The sequence below is a fragment of the Somniosus microcephalus genome, chromosome 8 (genome assembly GCF_052327205.1).
Source record: "Somniosus microcephalus isolate GS21.2 chromosome 8, FLI_Smic_1.0, whole genome shotgun sequence".
In the NCBI taxonomy this organism is placed as follows: domain Eukaryota; kingdom Metazoa; phylum Chordata; class Chondrichthyes; order Squaliformes; family Somniosidae; genus Somniosus; species Somniosus microcephalus.
The window spans coordinates 244,378,707-244,403,299 of NC_140994.1; the positions used below are offsets into that span (position 1 = coordinate 244,378,707).

Below are 24,593 nucleotides of genomic sequence, written 5' to 3' on the forward strand. Positions count from 1 at the left end.
GAGGGTGCAGAGGAGATTCACCAGGATGTTACCTGGGCTGGAGCGCTTCAGCTATGAAGAGAGACTGGACAGGCTGGGATTGTTTTCCTTTGAGCAGAGAAGGCTGAGGGGGGACCTGATTGAGGTGTACAAAATTATGAGGGGCATAGATAGGGTAGATAGAAAGGAACTTTTCCCCTTAGTAGAGGAGTCAATAACCAGGGGGCAGAGTTTCACGGTAAGGGGCAGCAGGTTTATAGGGGATTTGAGGAAAAACTTTTTCACCCAGAGGGTGGTTGGAATCTGGAACTCACTGCCTGAAAGGGTGGTAGAGGCAGGAACCCTCACAACATTCACGTAGCATTTAGATGAGCACATGAAATGTCACAGCATACAAGGCTACGGACCAAGTGCTGGAAAATTGGTTTAGAATAGACAGGGCTTGATGGCCGGCGCGGACACGATGGGCCTCATTCTGTGCTGTATGACTCTATGACTCTTTACTGTTTAATCAGTGGTAAGATCAACAAGGCTTTAAACATTTCTAACTAATTGGTTTTATTAACGTTAAAATACAAGTAGTTTTACAGATAGAGATTCATACAAGCTTTAAGTCAGTAGTAGAACTCAACTCAGAATGGTCAATTCTTCTGCTTCGGGAGACTGAGAGGTTAATTCTCCATCGCCATCCTGTGTGGTGATCTTCTGGTCTGTCTCATGGACTGTCTCCTTCCATCTTACTAAAATGGCTGGTTTATACCCTTCTTGCTGGCAAAAATCACACAGTTGGTACTTTTCCACTCTCTCTCTTTCCCACGGTTTAAAACAAGTTGATACGACAGCATCTGATGTTTACAGCAGTTTCTTACAGACCATCAAGGCCACGCGGCTCTGACCTTTAACCTTCTAGACAGTCTGCTGAATAAAACTTTCCCAATGTGGCCAACCTTCCCAGCATACCCCTCAACAGGCAGCTTAACAATTCCTTGGTTGAATTCACTCTGTTAAACAAACTCAGCTCCTTTAACAGGAAATTAATAACTAGGATTTAGAATTCCAAGATCCATCAGTCCTCCCTCAGTGAGTGTGAGAGATCAAACAACTCCTTTTAAATCATTCATGGAATCTGAATTGTGCTCACCACAATCAGGCCCCGCCCACAGTATCACCAGGGGGCAGACAAGGAAGTGACATCATCAGTGCCCCCCAGCCCAGAAGTGACATCTTCAATGTGCCAAAACAGGAAGTGACAGCATCATCGACCCCAGCCAGGAAGAAACATCACAAACCCGTTTATGAGGACCCGCCCAAAACCAGAAGTGACATCACCCGATTCCCAGAGCCGGAAGTGATGTCGCCGAGTCTCAGTTATGGGGCTTAATTTACCAGGGGGAGGGGTCTGAGACAGCCCCGCCCACAACATCACCAACAGAGGGGCCTGAGAGAGAGCCCCACCCACAGCATCACCAGGGTGCAGCCCAGTGACATCATCATTGACCCAGCCAGGAAATGACATCATTGACCCCAGCCAGGAAGTGACATCACAGACCCGTTTCAGAGGCCCCAAACCGGAAGTGACGTCACCCGATTCCCGGAGCCGGAAGGATGTCGCCGAGTCTCAGTTACTGGGATTAATTTAACAGTTTTAGGGATTTGTTCTCACAATAAAATGCTGGAAACACGGGTTCAGTGAATGTGGTTTGAAATGTGTGTAAATGTGTCAGTGAGTCAGTGACCTGGTGAAATGACACAGTCCCAGCCTCGCAGTCCAACTGAACTCGGATCCTGCTCCCAGGCCCGAACCGTCTGAGGTTAGTGTGCTGGGAATTGTGATAGGCCCAGAGATAATCATAATAAACATAACCCAAACCCCAGGATTTACTGTTGTACCCAATGACAGAGTTTACCCCCGCCCTCTCGACGCTCCCACACACAATCCCGATTCTCCAGTCATTCCCATCAGTCTCCACATCCCAGGAATGGGATCCTGAGGAGAAGCTCTGGGAGCAGAGGACTTGGGGACAGTCTTTGAACCTCTCTGGGTGAGGTGGGTAGGGCTGTTCCTGTTTGTGATTAAATATATTCCATTCATCACTGCCTGTTTTCTGTGTCTTCTAACTGCCTGCTTTCTGTGTCTTTTCCCTTCCCCCAGTCCTCATGTATTATGCATTGGAATGTGCTGGAACTGGTTGTGTGCAGGGCTCCGCCCATACCTGGCTCCTTTGTAATCTAACTTCAGTCCGGCATCAGCCTCCTGAAGGTAGACATCTCTCTATTTTACGTGTTATGTTCTGAGTTAATAAAAGCCTTACTTTTGTTCTGCTAACTTCGAGTCTCGGAATAATTGAGGCACATCAATTTTATTAACTCAATTTTCAACACTATGGATCAACTCCTGAAACCCGAACGTTTGGATTTGGATCAACATGCTCCGGACGCATCAGCACGCTTCGGACACTGGTTTGACTGTATGGAATTCTTCCTGGACAATTCCGCAGCCGTCAAAGACGCTACAGACACTGCGAAGATGAGACTCGGAATGCTACGGAATTGGGTAAGCCACCGGGTTTACCCCCTCATCCAAGACGCCGATACGTACCTGGCCGCCTGCAACACCTTAAAGGCGCATTACCAGCAGCCTACGAAGGAGGTGTATGCTAGGCATCTACTCGCTACTCGCGCACAGCGACCTGGGGAATCGGTGGAGGAGTTCCTAAGCATCCTGAAAAAGCTTGGCAAGGACTGTAAGTGCCGAGATGTAAAAGCCGCAGTGTACACCGACGAGCTTGTTCGCGATGCCTTTATCACAGGCCTCAGCTCCACTCACATCCGGCAAAGACTGCTGGAAAAAACGGGGTTGGACCTGAAACAGGCTGCGGACACCGCGCAGTCCCTGGAGATGGCCCAGAGAAACTCGGACGCCTACTCTTCAGCCCGCGCCGCCCACGCCGCCACGTGTGCGCCGAGGGCGCCGCCATCTTGGAAGGCATCTTCCCCGCCCGGCAGCCCGACACCGGCGGGGCCCAGCTCTCCCCCCAGAAGCCCTACGACAGCCGCGACGCGTCAAGGACCCAACTGCTACTTCTGCGGGCAGCCAAAGCACACCAGAAACCTGTGCCCGGCGAAAGGCACCACCTGCTTTAAGTGCGGTAAGAAGGGGCACTTCGGGAAGGTGTGCAGAGGGAACCCCGCCGGAAAACCCGCCACCGCCGCGTGTGCGCCGTGGGAGCGGCCATCTTGGACGCCATCTTGCCCGACCTCGGGTCCGCCATCTTATGAGCAGACAGCGTGGACGCCATCTTGTCTCGATCAGGGCCCTACAGTGGCATCGGTCACAGTGGACCAGACCAGGCCGCATCCGCTATCCAAATCAATGGTGGACATCGAGGTAAATGGGTGCCGGGTTAAATGCTTAATTGACAGTGGAAGCACGGAGAGTTTTATCCACCCTGAACTGGCACAACAACTCTCCCTAAAGGTGGTCCCTGCTCAGGGTACCATCTCTATGGCCGATAAAACCCAGACATCGACCATTCTGGGTTACTGCACGGTACAATTGTGCGTTAACGGAACTGTGTATGATAATTTTAAAGTATTAATCATGAAGAATCTATGTGCGAGCGTGATCTTGGGTTTGGATTTCCAGTGCAACCACCAAAGCATCACGCTCAAGTACGGTGGGTCCCAGCCGCCCCTCACAGTGTGCGGTCTGGCTACCCTGAAGGTAAAGCCGCCTTCGCTATTCGCGAACCTTACCCCTAACTGCCGGCCAATAGCGACCAAAAGCAGGAGGTACAGCTGGGAGGACAGGCGGTTTATCGCGACCGAGGTAGACAGGCTCCTGAAAGAGCGCATTATTGAACACAGCAACAGCCCGTGGCGCGCCCAAGTGGTAGTGGTAAGGGGTAGCGAGAAGAAACGGATGGTGATCGACTATAGTCAAACGATCAACAGGTACACCCTACTAGACGCCTACCCGCTACCCCGCATATCAGAAATGGTGAACCAAATCGCCCAATACCGGGTGTTCTCCACCATCGACCTCAAGTCAGCGTACCACCAGCTCCCTATCAGACCAGAGGACCGCCCGTACACCGCCTTCGAGGCGAACGGACGCCTCTACCAATTCCTCAGAGTCCCCTTTGGGGTGACGAACGGGGTCTCGGTCTTTCAGAGGGAGATGGATCGCATGGTCGATGACCACCACTTGCAGGCAACCTTCCCCTACCTCGACAACGTCACCATCTGCGGTCACAACCAGCAGGATCACGACTCGAACCTCGAGAGGTTCCTGAAAACCGCACAAAAACTCAACCTCACCTATAACGAGGACAAGTGCGTTTTCAACACCACGCGCCTCTGCATACTGGGCAGCGTGGTGGAGAATGGGGAAATCGGACCAGACCCCGACCGATTGCGCCCCCTACGGGAGCTGCCCCTGCCCAACACTCCCAAAGCCCTGAAAAGGTGCCTGGGGTTATTTTCTTACTATTCCCAATGGGTCCCCAACTACTCCGACAAAGCCCGCCCCCTCTTGAAAGCATCCTCTTTTCCGCTCTCTGCTGAGGCCCACGCCGCCTTCAAAAGCATTAAGCAGGATATTGAGCGGGCCACGCTACAGGCAGTGGACGAGAACACTCCATTTCAAGTGGAAAGTGATGCGTCCGACTTCGCCTTGGCGGCCACCCTCAACCAGGCGGGGCGGCCCGTAGCTTTCTTCTCGAGGACCCTCCAAGGCCCCGAGATCAGACACTCCTCCGTGGAGAAGGAGGCCCAAGCCATCGTGGAGGCAGTGCGCCACTGGCGCCACTACCTAGCCGGCAAACGCTTCACCCTACTTACCGACCAGCGATCGGTAGCGTTTATGTTCAACAATAAACAGAGGGGGAAGATTAAAAATGATAAGATTCTTAGGTGGCGGATCGAGCTCTCCACTTTCGAGTACGACATCATTTACCGGCCAGGGGCCCTTAACGAATCCCCTGACGCCCTCTCATGAGGGATGTGTGCCAGCGCCACCGAGGATCGGCTACAGACCCTCCACAACGACCTCTGCCACCCAGGGGTCACGCGGCTGTTCCACTTCATAAAGTCCCGTAACTTACCCTACTCGATTGAGGAAGTTCGGTCTCTGACCAGGAACTGCCGCACTTGCGCTGAGTGCAAGCCTCGGTTCTACCGCCCAGATAGAGCCCACTTAATCAAAGCTACACGGCCCTTCGAGCGGCTCAGCTTAGATTTCAAGGGCCCCCTCCCGTCCGTCGACCGCAATGTTTACTTCCTGAACATTGTGGACGAATACTCCCGTTTCCCATTCGCCTTCCCCTGCCCAGACATGACCAGCGCCACGGTCATTAAATGCCTCAACAGCCTGTTCTGCCTGTTCGGTATGCCGAGCTATATCCACACGGATAGGGGGGCGTCCTTCATGAGTGAAGAGCTACGCCAGTACATGCTGTCCAAGGGGATCGCCACGAGCCGTACCACCAGCTACAACCCCCGGGGTAACGGCCAGGTGGAGCGAGAGAACGGGACAGTGTGGAAAGCAGTCACTCTAGCTCTAAGGACCAAGGGCCTCCCTATCTCCCGCTGGCAGGAAGTCCTCTCGGATGTGCTCCATTCGATACGGTCGCTATTGTGTACGGCCACTAATACCACGCCTCATGAACGAATGTTTGTCTTTCCCCGGAAATCCACCTCGGGCGTATCCATGCCGTCATGGCTCTCCACCCCAGGTCCGGTACTCGTGCGAAGGCATGTGAGGGGCCACAAGACGGACCCTCTCGTGGAGCCAGTACACCTACTCCACGCCAACCCCCAATACGCATATGTCCGGCACGCCGACGGAAGGGAGGACACCGTGTCCATAAAAGACGTCGCCCCAGCCGGCATCTACAACAACCACGGCAATAGCAGCGACGACGATCACAGCAACCCTTACCCACCTACTATTCTTTCATCACCCCCGGAAGAACATCGACCAACGGCACCCCCACCAACTACCCCTTCAACAACCCCGGCGGCACCCCCGGCAGAGACCCAGGAGGCTACCGGGGACACCCAGCCGACACCCGCGGCACCACAACAGCCACGTCGGTCGCAGAGGACTATCAAACCCCCGAACAGACTAAATCTATAGAAGGGGTGAATGTGATGAAATATATTCCATTCATCACTGCCTGTTTTCTGTGTCTTCTAACTGCCTGCTTTCTGTGTCTTTTCCCTTCCCCCAGTCCTCATGTATTATGCATTGGAATGTGCTGGAACTGGTTGTGTGCAGGGCTCCGCCCATACCTGGCTCCTTTGTAATCTAACTTCAGTCCGGCATCAGCCTCCTGAAGGTAGACATCTCTCTATTTTACGTGTTATGTTCTGAGTTAATAAAAGCCTTACTTTTGTTCTGCTAACTTCGAGTCTCGGAATAATTGAGGCACATCACTGTTCAGTCCCTGTCACTGATCTCACATCATCAGACAGAACCAAGCTCCAGTTTGCTGTCTTTGGATCCAGGCTCATCGGTGAGCTTTGCCCTAGAGAGGAGAGAAGAGATTGGTCAGACAGGGTTATTCCACTCAGATCAATGATTGACAGCTGCAGGGGAGGAGTGTCAGTATTTCTTGACAGTGTCAGCCCCATATTACCGGTTAGACTGGATTCTTCCCATGTTAAATCAATGGCCTTCAAATCAGAATCCCTGTTCACTAGCAGTGTGTGGGCCCCAGTGCTGTACACTCAGGCCAAACACTGCAGTGAGACACACAGTAGCAGTCAGTTTAATCACACAAGCCCCTGACACTGTGCACACGTTCTCCCAGACACAATGGAGGAGATTCACCGGCACACAACACATCCAACAGCCTCACAGTTACAGCCCCACAATCTCAGCGCTGGCTGTACTGGGAACGCACAGCTCACAGGAGTGTGCTCTGGGCTCTCTCCCTCCTGTTACTGTTCATCCTGAATACAGGAGTGTGCTCTGGGCTCTCTCCCTCCTGTTACTGTTCATCCTGAATACAGGAGTGTGCCCTGGGCTCTCTCCCTCCTGTTACTGTTCATCCTGAATACAGGAGTGTGCCCTGGGCTCTCTCCCTCCTGTTACTGTCCCATCCTGAATACAGGAGTGTGCCCTGGGCTCTCTCCCTCCTGTTACTGTTCATCCTGAATACAGGAGTGTGCCCTGGGCCCTCTCCCTCCTGTTACTGTCCATCCTGAATACAGGAGTGTGCTCTGGGCTCCCTCCCTCCTGTTACTGTTCATCCTGAATACAGGAGTGTGCTCTGGGCTCTCTCCCTCCTGTTACTGTTCATCCTGAATACAGGAGTGTGCTCTGGGCTCCCTCCCTCCTGTTACTGTTCATCCTGAATACAGGAGTGTGCTCTGGGCTCCCTCCCTCCTGTTACTGTTCATCCTGAATACAGGAGTGTGCTCTGGGCTCTCTCCCTCCTGTTACTGTCCCATCCTGAATACAGGAGTGTGCTCTGGGCTCTCTCCCTCCTGTTACTGTTCATCCTGAATACAGGAGTGTGCCCTGGGCTCTCTCCCTCCTGTTACTGTCCCATCCTGAATACAGGAGTGTGCTCTGGGCTCTCTCCCACCTGTTACTGTTCATCCTGAATACAGGAGTGTGCCCTGGGCTCTCTCCCTCCTGTTACTGTTCATCCTGAATACAGGAGTGTGCTCTGTGCTCTCTCCCTCCTGTTACTGTCCCATTCTGAATATAGGAGTGTGCCCTGGGCTCTCTCCCTCCTGTTACTGTTCATTCTGAATACAGGAGTGTGCCCTGGGCTCTCTCCCTCCTGTTACTGTTCATCCTGAATACAGGAGTGTGCTCTGGGCTCCCTCCCTCCTGTTACTGTTCATCCTGAATACAGGAGTGTGCTCTGGGCTCCCTCCCTCCTGTTACTGTTCATCCTGAATACAGGAGTGTGCCCGGGGCTCTCTCCCTCCTGTTACTGTTCATCCTGAATACAGGAGTGTGCTCTGGGCTCTCTCCCTCCTGTTACTGTTCATCCTGAATACAGGAGTGTGCTCTGGGCTCTCTCCCTCCTGTTACTGTCTTATCCTGAATACAGGAGAGTGCTCTGGGCTCTCTCCCTCCTGTTACTGTCTTATCCTGAATACAGGAGTGTGCTCTGGGCTCTCTCCCTCCTGTTACTGTTCATCCTGAATACAGGAGTGTGCCCTGGGCTCTCTCCCTCCTGTTACTGTTCATCCTGAATACAGGAGTGTGCTCTGGGCTCTCTCCCTCCTGTTACTGTCCCATCCTGAATACAGGCGTGTGCTCTGGGCTCTCTCCCTCCTGTTACTGTTCATCCTGAATACAGGAGTGTGCCCGGGGCTCTCTCCCCCCTGTTACTGTCCCATCCTGAATACAGGCGTGTGCTCTGGGCTCTCTCCCTCCTGTTACTGTTCATCCTGAATACAGGAGTGTGCCCTGGGCTCTCTCCCTCCTGTTACTGTCCCATCCTGAATACAGGCGTGTGCTCTGGGCTCTCTCCCTCCTGTTACTGTTCATCCTGAATACAGGAGTGTGCCCTGGGCTCTCTCCCTCCTGTTACTGTCCCATCCTGAATACAGGAGTGTGCTCTGGGCTCTCTCCCTCCTGTTACTGTCCCATCCTGAATACAGGCGTGTGCTCTGGGCTCTCTCCCTCCTGTTACTGTTCATCCTGAATACAGGAGTGTGCCCTGGGCTCTCTCCCTCCTGTTACTGTTCATCCTGAATACAGGAGTGTGCTCTGGGCTCTCTCCCTCCTGTTACTGTTCATCCTGAATACAGGAGTGTGCTCTGGGCTCTCTCCCTCCTGTTACTGTTCATCCTGAATATAGGAATGTGCTCTGGGCTCCCTCCCTCCTGTTACTGTCCCATCCTGAATACAGGAGTGTGCCCTGGGCTCTCTCCCTCCTGTTACTGTCCCATCCTGAATACAGGAGTGTGCTCTGGGCTCTCTCCCTCCTGTTACTGTCCCATCCTGAATACAGGAGTGTGCTCTGGGCTCTCCCTCCTGTTACTGTCCCATCCTGAATACAGGAGTGTGCTCTGGGCTCTCTCCCTCCTGTTACTGTCCCATCCTGAATACAGGAGTGTGCTCTGGGCTCTCTCCCTCCTGTTACTGTCCCATCCTGAATACAGGAATGTGCCCTGGGCTCTCTCCCTCCTGTTACTGTTCATCCTGAATACAGGAGTGTGCTCTGGGCTCTCTCCCTCCTGTTACTGTCCATCCTGAATACAGGAGTGTGCCCTGGGCTCTCCCTCCTGTTACTGTTCATCATGAATACAGGAGTGTGCTCTGGGCTCTCTCCCTCCTGTTACTGTTCATCCTGAATACAGGAGTGTGCCCTGGGCTCTCTCCCTCCTGTTACTGTTCATCCTGAATACAGGAATGTGCTCTGGGCTCTCTTCCCCCCTGTTACTGTTCATCCTGAATACAGGAGTGTGCCCTGGGCTCTCTCCCTCCTGTTACTGTTCATTCTGAATACAGGAGTGTGCCCTGGGCTCTCTCCCTCCTGTTACTGTTCATCCTGAATACAGGAGTGTGCTCTGGGCTCTCTCCCTCCTGTTACTGTTCATCCTGAATACAGGAGTGTGCCCTGGGCTCTCTCCCTCCTGTTACTGTTCATTCTGAATACAGGAGTGTGCCCTGGGCTCTCTCCCTCCTGTTACTGTTCATCCTGAATACAGGAGTGTGCTCTGGGCTCTCTCCCCCCTGTTACTGTTCATCCTGAATACAGGAGTGTGCTCTGGGCTCTCTCCCTCCTGTTACTGTTCATCCTGAATACAGGAGTGTGCCCTGGGCTCTCTCCCTCCTGTTACTGTTCATTCTGAATACAGGAGTGTGCCCTGGGCTCTCTCCCTCCTGTTACTGTTCATTCTGAATACAGGAGTGTGCCCTGGGCTCTCTCCCTCCTGTTACTGTTCATCCTGAATACAGGAGTGTGCCCTGGGCTCTCTCCCTCCTGTTACTGTTCATCCTGAATACAGGAGTGTGCCCTGGGCTCTCTCCCTCCTGTTACTGTTCATCCTGAATACAGGAGTGTGCCCTGGGCTCTCTCCCTCCTGTTACTGTTCATCCCGAATACAGGAGTGTGCTCTGGGCTCTCTCCCTCCTGTTACTGTTCATCCTGAATACAGGAGTGTGCCCTGGGCTCTCTCCCTCCTGTTACTGTTCATCCTGAATACAGGAGTGTGCCCTGGGCTCTCTCCCTCCTGTTACTGTCCCATCCTGAATACAGGAGTGTGCCCTGGGCTCTCTCCCCCCTGTTACTGTTCATCCTGAATACAGGAGTGTGCCCTGGGCTCTCTCCCTCCTGTTACTGTTCATCCTGAATACAGGAGTGTGCTCTGGGCTCTCTCCCTCCTGTTACTGTTCATCCTGAATACAGGAGTGTGCTCTGGGCTCTCTCCCTCCTGTTACTGTTCATCCTGAATACAGGAGTGTGCTCTGGGCTCTCTCCCTCCTGTTACTGTTCATCCTGAATACAGGAGTGTGCCCTGGGCTCTCTCCCTCCTGTTACTGTCCCATCCTGAATACAGGAGTGTGCTCTGGGCTCTCTCCCTCCTGTTACTGTTCATCCTGAATACAGGAGTGTGCCCTGGGCTCTCTCCCTCCTGTTACTGTTCATCCTGAATACAGGATTGTGCTCTGGGCTCTCTCCCTCCTGTTACTGTTCATCCTGAATACAGGAGTGTGCCCTGGGCTCTCTCCCTCCTGTTACTGTTCATCCTGAATACAGGAGTGTGCTCTGGGCTCTCTCCCTCCTGTTACTGTTCATCCTGAATACAGGAGTGTGCCCTGGGCTCTCTCCCTCCTGTTACTGTTCATCCTGAATACAGGAGTGTGCTCTGGGCTCTCTCCCTCCTGTTACTGTTCATCCTGAATATAGGAGTGTGCCCGGGGCTCTCTCCCTCCTGTTACTGTTCATCCTGAATACAGGAATGTGCTCTGGGCTCTCTCCCTCCTGTTAATGTCCCATCCTGAATACAGGAGTGTGCTCTGGGCTCTCTCCCTCCTGTTACTGTTCATCCTGAATACAGGAGTGTGCTCTGGGCTCTCTCCCTCCTGTTAATGTCCCATCCTGAATACAGGAGTGTGCTCTGGGCTCTCTCCCTCCTGTTACTGTCCCATCCTCTATACAGGAGTGTGCCCTGGGCTCTCTCCCTCCTGTTACTGTTCATCCTGAATACAGGAGTGTGCCCTGGGCTCTCTCCCTCCTGTTACTGTTCATCCAGAATACAGGGGTGTGCCCTGGGCTCTCTCCCTCCTGTTACTGTTCATCCTGAATACAGGAGTGTGCTCTGGGCTCTCTCCCTCCTGTTAATGTCCCATCCTGAATACAGGAGTGTGCCCTGGGCTCTCTCCCTCCTGTTACTGTTCATCCTGAATACAGGAGTGTGCTCTGGGCTCTCTCCCTCCTGTTACTGTCCCATCCTGAATACAGGAGTGTGCTCTGGGCTCTCTCCCTCCTGTTAATGTCCCATCCTGAATACAGGAGTGTGCCCTGGGCTCTCTCCCTCCTGTTAATGTCCCATCCTGAATACAGGAGTGTGCTCTGGGCTCTCTCCCTCCTGTTAATGTCCCATCCTGAATACAGGAGTGTGCCCTGGGCTCTCTCCCTCCTGTTACTGTTCATCCTGAATACAGGAGTGTGCTCTGGGCTCTCTCCCTCCTGTTACTGTTCATCCTGAATACAGGAGTGTGCTCTGGGCTCTCTCCCTCCTGTTACTGTTCATCCTGAATACAGGAGTGTGCCCTGGGCTCTCTCCCTCCTGTTACTGTTCATCCTGAATACAGGAGTGTGCCCGGGGCTCTCTCCCTCCTGTTAATGTCCCATCCTGAATACAGGAGTGTGCTCTGGGCTCTCTCCCTCCTGTTACTGTTCATCCTGAATACAGGAGTGTGCTCTGGGCTCTCTCCCTCCTGTTAATGTCCCATCCTCTATACAGGAGTGTGCCCTGGGCTCTCTCCCTCCTGTTACTGTTCATCCTGAATACAGGAGTGTGCCCTGGGCTCTCTCCCTCCTGTTACTGTTCATCCTGAATACAGGAGTGTGCTCTGGGCTCTCTCCCTCCTGTTACTGTCCCATCCTGAATACAGGAGTGTGCTCTGGGCTCTCTCCCTCCTGTTACTGTTCATCCTGAATACAGGAGTGTGCTCTGGGCTCTCTCCCTCCTGTTAATGTCCCATCCTGAATACAGGAGTGTGCCCGGGGCTCTCTCCCTCCTGTTACTGTTCATCCTGAATACAGGAGTGTGCTCTGGGCTCTCTCCCTCCTGTTAATGTCCCATCCAGAATACAGGAGTGTGCCCTGGGCTCTCTCCCTCCTGTTACTGTTCATCCTGAATACAGGAGTGTGCTCTGGGCTCTCTCCCTCCTGTTAATGTCCCATCCTGAATACAGGAGTGTGCCCGGGGCTCTCTCCCTCCTGTTACTGTTCATCCTGAATACAGGAGTGTGCTCTGGGCTCTCTCCCTCCTGTTAATGTCCCATCCAGAATACAGGAGTGTGCTCTGGGCTCTCTCCCTCCTGTTACTGTTCATCCTGAATACAGGAGTGTGCTCTGGGCTCTCTCCCTCCTGTTAATGTCCCATCCAGAATACAGGAGTGTGCCCTGGGCTCTCTCCCTCCTGTTACTGTTCATCCTGAATACAGGAGTGTGCTCTGGGCTCTCTCCCTCCTGTTACTGTCCCATCCTGAATACAGGAGTGTGCCCTGGGCTCTCTCCCTCCTGTTACTGTTCATCCAGAATACAGGGGTGTGCCCTGGGCTCTCTCCCTCCTGTTACTGTTCATCCTGAATACAGGAGTGTGCTCTGGGCTCTCTCCCTCCTGTTACTGTTCATCCTGAATACAGGAGTGTGCCCTGGGCTCTCTCCCTCCTGTTACTGTTCATCCTGAATACAGGAGTGTGCCCTGGGCTCTCTCCCTCCTGTTACTGTTCATCCTGAATACAGGAGTGTGCCCGGGGCTCTCTCCCTCCTGTTACTGTCCCATCCTGAATACAGGAGTGTGCCCTGGGCTCTCTCCCTCCTGTTACTGTTCATCCTGAATACAGGAGTGTGCTCTGGGCTCTCTCCCTCCTGTTACTGTCCCATCCTGAATACAGGAGTGTGCTCTGGGCTCTCTCCCTCCTGTTACTGTTCATCCTGAATACAGGAGTGTGCTCTGGGCTCTCTCCCTCCTGTTACTGTTCATCCTGAATACAGGAGTGTGCCCTGGGCTCTCTCCCTCCTGTTACTGTTCATCCTGAATACAGGAGTGTGCCCTGGGCTCTCTCCCTCCTGTTACTGTCCCATCCTGAATACAGGAGTGTGCCCTGGGCTCTCTCCCTCCTGTTAATGTCCCATCCTGAATACAGGAGTGTGCCCTGGGCTCTCTCCCTCCTGTTAATGTCCCATCCTGAATACAGGAGTGTGCCCTGGGCTCTCTCCCTCCTGTTACTGTCCCATCCTGAATACAGGAGTGTGCTCTGGGCTCTCTCCCTCCTGTTACTGTCCCATCCTGAATACAGGAGTGTGCTCTGGGCTCTCTCCCTCCTGTTACTGTCCCATCCTCTATACAGGAGTGTGCCCTGGGCTCTCTCCCTCCTGTCACTGTTCATCCTCTATACAGGAGTGTGCCCTGGGCGCTCTCCCTCCTGTTACTGTCCCATCCTGAATACAGGAGTGTGCTCTGGGCTCTCTCCCTCCTGTTACTGTCCCATCCTCTATACAGGAGTGTGCTCTGGGCTCTCACCCTCCTGTTAGTGTCTTATCCTGAACACAGGTGTGTTGTCCTGGGCTCTCTCCCTCCTGTTACTGTTCATCCTGAATTCAGCTTTATTCAAGCCTCCACCATTTTACACACAGCAGTGAGGATTCAGTTGTGAATTGAGATGAATCTGAGGACCCTTCTGTACATTAAACTGTTGCTCCCTCTTCACTCTGAATTCACCAACACCCCCTCGGCCCCAGGTTCTGAGACTCTGAGGAGGGAACAGGTATAGGAACTCGACCCTCAAATCCCTCACACTGAACCCTGACTGACGAAACAACACAGAAAGACAAAGGGTTAAATAGAAATTTAAAACTGTCAGAGTGATCCCTGTTTCAGATTCTAAACACACATTGGGATACTCCCTCTCTCCCACTGATCCCAGTCGACTGTTTGATGGCGCTCTGTGGGACAGGGGCTGCCCTAGAGGAGCTGTGTGGGGGAGGAGTTACGTTCGATGGGCCCCTGTATTCGGTGGAAGCTGGCACTGTAAACAAAGCAGACGGTGATTGGGAATTGTGACACAGCGAGGTCCCGACTCCTTCATATTACTCGATTGGGGGGGTTATATATTCCATACTTAGATATTCTGACATTACAACTGTGACTACACCTCAAAAATAGAACTTCATTGGCTGTAAAGCACTTTGGGACCTCCTGAGGTTGTGAAAGGCGCTATATAAATGCAAGACTTCCTTTTTTTTACTTTACTCTTCAATAATACTGACGGCCCTGTGATGAACGGTGCCCCTTTAAGAGACACCCTGATTAAACATAAGAACATAAGAATTTGGAGCAGGACTAGCCCCTACGGGCCTTCGAGCCTGCTCCGCCATTCAATAAGATCATTGCTGAACTTCGATCTCAACTCTACTTTCCCGCCCGGTCCCCATACCCCTTGATTCCCCTGGAGTCCAAAAATCTATCGATCTCAGCCTTGAATATACTCAACGACTCAGCATCCACAACCATTTGGGGTCGAGAATTCCAAAGATTCACAACACTCTGAGTGTCGAAATTCCTCCTCATCTCAGACTTAAATCCTGAGATTATGCCCCCTAGTTCTAGACTCTCCAGCCAGGGGAAACAACCTCTCCTATATGTTTCAATGAGATCCCCTTTCATTCCTCTAAACTCCAGAGAGAATAGGCCCAATCTACTCAATCCCTCCTCTCATCCCAGGGATCAATCTAGTGAACATTCGTTGCACCTCCTCTAAGGCATGTATGTCCTTTCTCAGATAAGGACAACAAAACTGTGCACAGTACTCCAGGTGTGGTCTCACCAAAGCCCGATACAATTGTAGGAAGACTTCCTGACTCCTGTACTTCAACCCACTTGTAATAAAGGCCAACATGCCATTTGCCTTCCTAATTGCTTGCTGTATCTGCATGCTAACTTTCTGTTTTCCCTGTACGAAGACACCTAAATCTCTCTGATCACCAACATTTAATTGTTTCTCACCTTTTAAAAAATATTCTGTTTTTCTATTCTTCCTACCAAAGTGAATAACCTCACATTTCCTCACATTATACTCCATCTGCCACCTTATTGCCCACTCATTTAACCTGTCTCTATCCCTTTGCAGGCACTTTGTGTCCTCCTCACAGCTTACTTTCCCACCGAGCTTTGTATCATCAGCAAACTTGGATACATTGCACTGGGTCATAGAAACATAGGAGATAGGAGCAGGAGTAGGCCATTCGGCCCTTCGAGCCTGCTCCGCCATTCAACGAGATCATGGCTGATCATCCAAACCCTAGCACCCGGTCCCTACACCGACAGCCATCCCACCCAAGCCCTATCCCCGTAGCCCCACGTATTTAATCCCCCCTAACACTAAAGGGCCAATTTTTATCATGGCCAATCAACCTAACCTGCACATTTTGGTCCCTTCATCCAAGTCATTAAAATAGATTGTAAATAGCTGAGGCCCAAGCAATGATCCTTGTGGCACCCCACTAGTTATAACATGCCAACCGGAAAATGACCCGTTTATCCCTACTCTCTGTTTTCTGTCCTTTAACCAATCGTCTATCCATCCTAATAAATTGCCCCCAACCCCATGAGCCCTTATCTTGTGTAGTAAACTTCTATGTGGCAACTTATCGAATGCCTTTTGGAAATCCAAATATACTACATCCACTGGTTCCCCTTTATCTACCCAGCTAGTTGCATCCTCATAAAACACTAATACATTTGTTAACCATGATTTCCCTTTCATAAAACCATGTTGACTCTGCCTAATCATACTATGACTTTCTAAGTGCCCCATTATCACTTCCTTAATAATAGATACCAGCATTTTCCTGATGACTGATGTCAGACTAACTGGCCTGTATTTCCCTGTTTTCTCTCTCCCTCCTTTCTTGAATAGCGGGGTTACATTTGCTACCTTCCAATCTGCTGGGACCGTTCTAGAATCTAGGGAATTTTGGACGATCACAACCAATGCATCCACTATCTCTGCAGCCACCTCTTTTAGAACCCTAGGATGTAGGCCATCAGGTCCAGGGGATTTGTCGGATTTTAGTCCCATTAGTTTCTCAAGTACTTTTTGTTCACTGATATTAATGACTTTAAGCTCCTCACTCTTATCAGTCTCTTGGTTCCTCACTATTTTGGGTATGCTTGGCAGAGTATAACCCGGCCCTACCTGGCCCATGGGGGGTGAAGCTCTGGCCCATTACAGTGAGGAATGTTTAAAGCAGGTGTTACTGGGGGCTGAGGATTAATCTCAGGCTCCTGATCCACAGACACAGGGAGCTGATATTAAAGTTCGGGATATTCACTGTCTGAACACAACTAACCCGACCTGCTCCCAGTCCCTTATATTGGAGAAAAGCTGCATGTTCTTACTGATGATTCCCAATATGTCTGAGTGGTACTTTTCCCATCCATTCAGCCTCTTCTGGATAAGTTGAGACATATTGGACAGGTTGAGGGTGAGCGCTGGAACATCTGGGTCTGTGATTCTCTGAGTCTCAGTCACTCTAGAATGAAAGAGGAGAGAATGTTTTTATCAGTGGGGACATTTCGATCAGAAACCCAAAGGGGAACGAGTGATCAGTGCAACAACCTGCAGCCCTTCTAATGCTCGTACTGACACCCTGCAGCAACCCAGTCTGAAAATGGCAGAATCCCGGGATTGTCAGTCTCCCTGCATTCACACTGATCGCCACACGTGCAGTGGGATCCTGCTTTGCTGCCACTTCAGCTCAGTTTGTGATTTTCAAAGCTGTCTGTGTTCAGTCCAGTGTCTCTGTACTGGAGCCTCATCTTTCCATTATTAATAATTATTATTACCCCGAGGGTCTCCAGTCCGTGCTCCCCCTCGCTGCAGGAACACACTCACTACAATCACGTGAAGTGAGCAGAGGAGAAGGAACAGCCTCCCAGGGACCTGGGATCGGTGGGTTTCCCTCACAGACGTCTCGATTTTAATCCCCTCACACCCCGATGGGCGGGAGAGGATCTGGGTTTAAAACATCCGGATCGAGTAACCCGACCCCAGCCCGACCCCGTTCCCAGCTATTTCAATTTAAACAAACACAAATCAGGCCATCGACGAGGCTCCTGCGAAAGGCAGGCGGGGCCTCATTAACATTCGAAAGTCACAGCCTGATGACATAATCAGGGTGGTGAGTGAAATGTGAGTGTGGGTCAGGGGGAGGCCGGCGCTGTCGGCTGCCACACAGCAGATCCGAGACGGGAGGAGCCGACTGGCCAAGGTAAGTGCGAAAGATCAGATCATTTCAGCACTCCTTGTGGGCCAGGAGGAGCAGGAGACCCCCAGGCCTCACAAGGAAGCATTGGGCCTGCCCCAGCCCCAATCTTTCAGTCTTCGTCCCCAGCCCCCCGCGCCCCCCTCCCAGTGGGCCCCCGGAGACTCTCCTCTCCCTCCCCTCTCCCAATGGGCCCCCGGAGCCTCTCCTCTCCCACCCTCCCCCTCCCTTCCCCCCCGCAGTGGTCCCCGGAGCTTCTGCTTCCCTCTCACTGAGTGACGGGGAACGCCCCCACGGGCCCCCGGCTGCAGCCTCCTGCTGTTTGTTTTCTTCCTGTCCACCGGCCAGGCCGTCAATCAATAGGGCCTCCATGTCCCCGGCATTCCCACGTTAACGGCCTCCCCCGCACGCTCCCCACCTCCCCGTTAATATCAGGGTCATAGTGTCCAGTGACACTGACATTCCTGGAAAATCTCAGCACCCACTCATTTCTCTGTTAGTGGATAGAATGAGCCAATCACAACACATTTTACTGTCATTCTGACGCTAGGACCCGCCCCTCTCATTCTCCATGGGCTGGTTGACAGAACAAGCCAATCACACAGCACTTACTGACCCAGTGGAATAAAGCTGTCACTGACACACATGGAGCCTTTAGGAAGCCTCGGTTAGATACAGGTCACTGCAGCTTTAACTCTCTCTCACTTCCTGTCCAACAGGTTCCTGAGAAGCTCAACACACCGATGGAACAGCTCATGTCACTCAACAACAACAACAACGTGCTTTCAGATCGTGTCTTTAATGTAGTAAAACATCCTAAGGCACTTTACAGGAGCTTGGTCAAAGAGGTAGGTTTTAAGGAGCATCTTAAAGGAGAAGAGAGAGGTAGAGAGGCGGAGAGGTTTAGGGAGGGAATTCCAGAGCTTGGGGACCAGGCAGCTGAAGGGGCGGCGGCCCATGGTGGGGCGAAGGAAATCGGGGATGTACAAGATGCCAGAATTGGAGGAACGCAGAGATCTCGAAGGGCTGTAGGGCTGGAGGAGGTTACAGAGATAGGGAGGGGCGAAGCCATGGAGGGATTTGTAACACAAGGATGAGAATTTTAAATTCAAGGTGTTGCTGAACCAGTGGTCAATGTAGGTCAGCGAGCACAGGGGTGATGGGTGAACAGGACTTGGTGCGAGTTAGGATACAGGAAGAGTTTTGGATGAGCTGAAGTTTATGGAGGTTGGAAGATGGGAGGCCGGCCAGGAGAACATTGGAATAGTCAGCTCAGGGTCACACAGGACACTGAGGTTACAAACAGTCTGGTTCAGCCTCAGACAGTGAGCAGGGAGGGGGGATGGAATTGGTGGCCAGGGAACGGAGGTTGTGGCGGGGACTAAAAGACAATGGCTTCAATCTTCCCAATGTTTCATTGGAGGAAAGTTTGGCTCATCGGAGACTGGATCTCGGACAGGCAGCGTAACCAGACAGATGCAGTGGAGAGAGGTGGTGGTGAGGTAGAGCTGGGAGTCCTCAGTGGACATGTAGAATCTCCCATTTCCCACAGGCTGCCTGAGCCAATAACCCCTCAAACCCCAGTTACACATCACTCAATATTCCCACCATTTGAAAGCTCCTTATCTGGGAAGGTTTCCAAGCCGTGATTCTACTTTCACTCTTCTCCCAGATACAGCTGAAGGTTCCCTATCAGCAGCAGCTACTGTATGACTGAGAGGAACTTACCTGGAAAGCAGCTGCTTCGAGTTCTGTGAATAAAGAGAGGAGATCAAATCAGTCAATGAACAAACCAACACCCAATGGAACCAAACCGTGAATTTGGGATTGAGAGTAAAGAGTTCAGTGTGGGACAGTAGGTGGGGCCAGTCACAGGAATGGGGAATAATCCCACATTTCACTGCACTCTATCCTGGGGCAGCACCAACACTCCGAGGGCAGGGCGGAGGGGGCACCAACACTCCGAGGGCAGGGCTGAGGGGGCACCAACACTCCGAGGGCAGGGCTGAGGGGCACCAACACTCCGAGGGCAGGGCGGAGGGGGCACCAACACTCCGAGGGAAGGGCTGAGGGGGCACCAACACTCCGAGGGCAGGGCTGAGGGGGCACCAACACTCCGAGGGCAGGGCTGAGGGGGCACCAACACTCCGAGGGCAGGGCTGAGGGGGCACCAACACTCCGAGGGCAGGGCTGAGGGGCACCAACACTCCGAGGGCAGGGCTGAGGGGGCACCAACACTCCGAGGGCAGGGCTGAGGGGGCACCAACACTCCGAGGGCAGGGCGGAGGGGGCAGCACCAATGCTGGGTCCCACCAACAATCTTCAAACAATTCAGCCCTCACACCAGCCTCACACAAACGCCCCATTCCCCAGCCATGGCCCTGTTTATATTGAAGATGTACCTGAATAAAGGAGAGAGGGTCCCTCTGTACGAGACTCTGGGTTTCTCCCTCTATTAATGAAATCTGTTCCATCCTCTTGTTTAATGCTTCAGAACAGCTTCTAATCTGTGAGAGAGCTCGGAGCCCCTCCTCATCGATCAGTTTCAGTGCGTATTCTTCATCTTCTTCCAGCTGTCTCCTCCATTCAGAGAAGCTCTTCGATAGCTTTCCTTTCAGCTCATTGATTCGTGTCTGAAACCCAAACCAACTCTCATTACAAACGTCCCTTCCACACAGCTGTTACCCTGAGCACACGGCACTCTCCAGGGACGGGACAGTTTGTTTAGATCACAACTCGAACACCCGTTAAAGATAGACAAGCAGTGGAGGGTGTCTACTGGGAGAGAAAACAGAGTTTAACCAGAGTTGCCTTGAGCCTTAAAAAAAAACCTGCAAAGGAGTTAACCCTTTCCACTGACAGCTGTTTAAGTTCACCAAGCAGCAACTTTAGTGTTGCTGAATGAAATTTAAAGATATTGGACATTATTAAATTTAAGTTTCTTAATTTTAAGTTAATATTTCCCCACAGTGAATGAAGGAAAATTATGATTTGATAAATTAACCCCTTGGGTTCTTAAGCAGAGCCACAATGGATTCTCTGCTTTCTTTTGTTATATGGAAGTCACCTTGTAAACTAATTGTAGCACTTCTGTCTCTAATGATAAAACTCTGTGTAAACCACCTAACCTGGGAATCACTGGTTTCTGAAATTGGAGTTAAGATAAATTGATAGAAATGAAATTTAACATTGACAAAACCGGTCAGTTCAACAGCACTGCTTTTTGGATTTTGGGATAATTTTGAAATGGCAAAATGGACCCAGGCACTATATATTGGGTTACTTTCGGGAAAATAAAAGATCCTCTAAATTAATGATAAATAAAAAGTGTTAATAACTTGGACCAAGTGAGAACGTGTGATCTATGCTTCCTATCTTAAATATTGTACTGGACAGTAAAGTTCCTCCAGGGCTGATGAATGAGATATGAATGGTAATTAATGGGATGTGTAAAATGGAGAGAGGAAGTGATTGAGGGTGTAAGATAGAAGCAGGAAAATTACACCACCAAATGAGAATGTTCCTAGCTTTCTATTGAAAGGCAGAAAAGTGTAAAGAGTAGTAAACTGATAGCTTTCTCTTGGAGACATTAGTGTCCCTGCATTGACACATACTCCACCGAGAAACTATATAATGAATGAAACAATCAGAATAGAGTTAAACACACTGGTACCTGTTAGAGGAATTGAAATTGAAGTTTAAGTAAAGAGATACATGGAATTTGGATTGGACGGCTGAGGGCGTCTTTGGGCTTGTGTGTTCCCAATTTCCAGAGGTAAGGGCTAGACACAAACAGGATTGTGGGAGGGTCGATATGACACCCTTCATGATCAAGAGGGAAACCCACAAACCACATAAACAATATCCTACTTAATACTGGATGGTTAAGAGCAGTATCAGATAGCCGAAGAGCAGCATGGGAAGCCGTACTTATCCCAAAGGATAAGTCCGTACAGATTGTTAAAGACGGTGGATTAAACCCTGTGGGCGGCATATTAACGGAAGGAGAAGAACATCAGTGTGAACTAGTGGTAGAGGATGAGGAAAGTTGTGGGGTAAAAGATAGCCCACTTGAAGGGGAATGTGAAGTAATGCTTGTTGATGGTTCTAGGAAATTTAGAAGTGGTACACCCCATACGGGATGGGCAGTCGTGAGGAAGGATGGTCGGTTGGTCCGACAAGGGGCTCTGGAAGGAGGGGACTCCGCCCAGGTAGCGGAACTGGTAGCTCTTATCGAAGCATTACAGGCTTGTCAAACGAAACGAGTGAATATTTACACCGATAGTCAGTACGCGTTTGGCATAGTCCATGATTATATGGCCTCATGGGATCGAAGTGGGTTTATAACATCCTCAGGGGGGTCACATTAAACATGAAGTGCTAGTAAAGGCATTGGTGGAGGCTGCAGGGCTCCCACTGGAGGGAGCAGTAGTCAAGGTAAAAGCACATCAGAATGGGGGCGATTGGATACAGAAAGGATACGAATGAGCTGATATGGCGGCTAAAGGGGCCGCAGGAAATATGCCCCCTTCTCCGGCCCCGGTGGTAGCTTGCGCCATCGGACCAGAGGAAATAAATATGGTGCAACTGCCCGAAGATACGTCAAAGGAAGAGAGAGAGGTTTTGGAGAGTCACGGGGCAAAGGAAGATGTGACTGAGGTATGGGAGAGTCACAGGACAAAGGAAGATGTGACTGGGGTATGGGAGAGTCACAGGGCAAAGGAAGATGTGACTGGTGTATGGGAGAGTCACAGGGCAAAGGAAGATGTGACTGGGGTATGGGAGAGTCACGGGGCAAAGGAAGATGTGACTGGGGTATGGGAGAGTCACAGGGCAAAGGAAGATGTGACTGGTGTATGGGAGAGTCACGGGGCAAAGGAAGATGTGACTGAGGTATGGGAGAGTCACGGGGCAAAGGAAGATGTGACTGGGGTATGGGAGAATCACGGGGCAATGTGTAAGATTCGCAATTTTCAGCAAAAATCACGCAAGAAAACTGGATAAAATAAGACTGTTTATTGACCAAAGTAAGCTTGCACAAAAAAACCTTTAATAAAAGGGCATACAAAATGGCCGCCAGGCCCCGTGATCAGTTTCTGAACCATTTTATTTCTGTTACTGCAAGCCAGACAGGCTTGTGGATTGAAGACAGTAAGCCCGCGAAAGCCAGTATCTGGGAACCGAAACTCAGAGAAACAGCATACATATTCAATGGATTCTAAGTACAGGATGGGGCCCATCAAGATATGGGCGGACAATGCAAAAACACTTATACCCATTTATTGTACAAAGGAAAAAAACGTTTAGCAGCCATCAAGGAAAATCTCCGGACCGATCAATGTGCGAACCGAGCCGCAGTGACAATGCAAAGGGCATTAAAAGACATTATCGGCCAGGAAGGCCAGTTTAAGTTATCACCGGCTCCGTTACAAGACAAAGCACCCCTGCAGAGATTTCTGCCCGCCAAAATTAATACAAAGACAGGACTATGATTTGGCGGGAGATAAGACTGTTCCAAAAGAGTATAACTATGGATTGAAAGTCCATATACGTTACTTCGACTTCTTCGAACTACTTCGGCTTCGACTGGAACAACTTCAAACTTGACTTCACGGCTGCTTCTTCTTGGACGACTTCAGACTTTTCTTCAAGGACTTCGCCTACAAGGAACGAACGAAGGACGGACGGTGCCAGGATCGGCGCCTCTTCCACTTCGGCAGATGCAGAATCGATGAAAACGTTTTCGTCTTTTTAAAGACGGACGGTTTCGGTAAAAAGACAACGTGGTCGGTGTTCAGCCAAACAAGGCTCGGCCATGACGAGAAGACGACGAGGGTGGCCCGGGTACTGGGGTCGGGAGATCATCGACGACCCAGGCCGACGGAGAAGAAACCCTCTGGAGAACCGACCAGGCCGGAGACAAAAAGACAGTCCGGGCCTGACACTTCCGTGTCTCAACATCCCATCTGGTTGTTGGTCTGCTCCATGAACCAAAATCGACAACAGCTTGTAGCTGATCTTCAACCTTGACGAGCGCTCATCGAGGCTGTGTCTACCCCATCGCCTCGAGAGAGAGAGAGAGAGAATATCGACTGCGCCAGAAGTTTCCAAATCCACGTGACGACGGAAAGTGGTGCCAAAAAGGCTGCGAACCCCCTTTCTCGCGATTTCGAGAGTGGTGAGCATGATCCCAGGTTCCCCAGGTCGAAACTTAGTTTAGGTATAGGGGAGGGAGTTAAGGGAAATCGTAATGTGTTTCCCCTTTTTCGATGTGCCGTGTGTTCCCCATTTCCATAGAGTCAAGTTCTGAAATTTGTGCATGATTGTAGTTACTTTAATCTGTGCCTATGACATGTATTTTGTAATGCTTCAAACTGTTTAAAAATAAAAGCATCCATTTCGTGCTATTCAGCCTGGTCTATTGAGTCCTTTCTCTGCACTACTGTTCTCTGCATCTAAGTCCAAGGTCTAGAACCGTAGGGGGAGTGGGTCGAACCACTCAAGGGTAATTCTTGCACGAAGCCTGGCAGGAGGCCAGAACGGGCAAGAGAGCAGGAAAAAAAACCCTACAAATGGAAGATGAGACTGGGGTTTGGGAGAGTCATGGGGCAAAGGAAGATGTGACTGGGGTATGGGAGAGTCATGGGGCAAAGGAAGATGGGTATGGGAGAGTCACGGGAAAAAGGAAGATGCGACTGGGGTATGGGAGAGTCATGGGGCAAAGGAAGATGTGACAGGGGTATGGAAGTTAGAAGGGGCAGACCAGGTGGTAGCCCCCGAGTGTATCAGGCAGAATTTACTGGAAATCTATCATCATGGGGATATACATCAGGGACGTGGCAAAGCACTGCCAGAGGTGCCTGATCTGTGCGCAGTATATCCCAGGAAAGGGGATAAAGGTTCTTATGGGAAATCACCCGAGACCGAAGGGACCATGGGAAAACCTACAAATCCATTTCACCGGTCCCCTTCCAAAGAGTAGGGGAAAGACCTACTGCCTGGTGATAATGGATCACTTCACTCGCTGGGTAAAGGCCTTCCCAACACGAAATTGCACCGCCGTTACGGCCACAAGAATTTTGGCAAAGGAGGTGATACCCCGGTGGGCGGGTCCCCCTACAAATAGATACAGACCAGGGG

At 51.2% G+C, this 24,593-nt stretch overlaps 1 protein-coding gene across 2 annotated transcripts in view; it reads right to left on the minus strand.

Moving 5' to 3' along the window:
* Positions 1–520: 520 nt before the first annotated feature.
* LOC147114239 (E3 ubiquitin/ISG15 ligase TRIM25-like) overlaps positions 521–24,593 on the minus strand; it is a 43,246-nt gene continuing 19,173 nt past the window's right edge. The window contains exons 3-7 of one of the 2 annotated variants that reach the window (XM_085995920.1): positions 19,856–20,086; positions 19,182–19,204; positions 16,588–16,721; positions 6,419–6,509; positions 521–2,073 (exon numbers count right to left, since the gene is read on the minus strand). In XM_085995920.1, the coding sequence (XP_085852046.1) occupies positions 1,611–2,073; positions 6,419–6,509; positions 16,588–16,721; positions 19,182–19,204; positions 19,856–20,086 (942 nt within the window). In that variant the 3' untranslated portion in view covers positions 521–1,610. Of the gene's footprint in view, positions 2,074–6,418; positions 6,551–16,538; positions 16,722–19,181; positions 19,205–19,855; positions 20,087–24,593 lie in introns of both variants that reach the window. The other variant, XM_085995919.1, reaches the window with a different exon arrangement.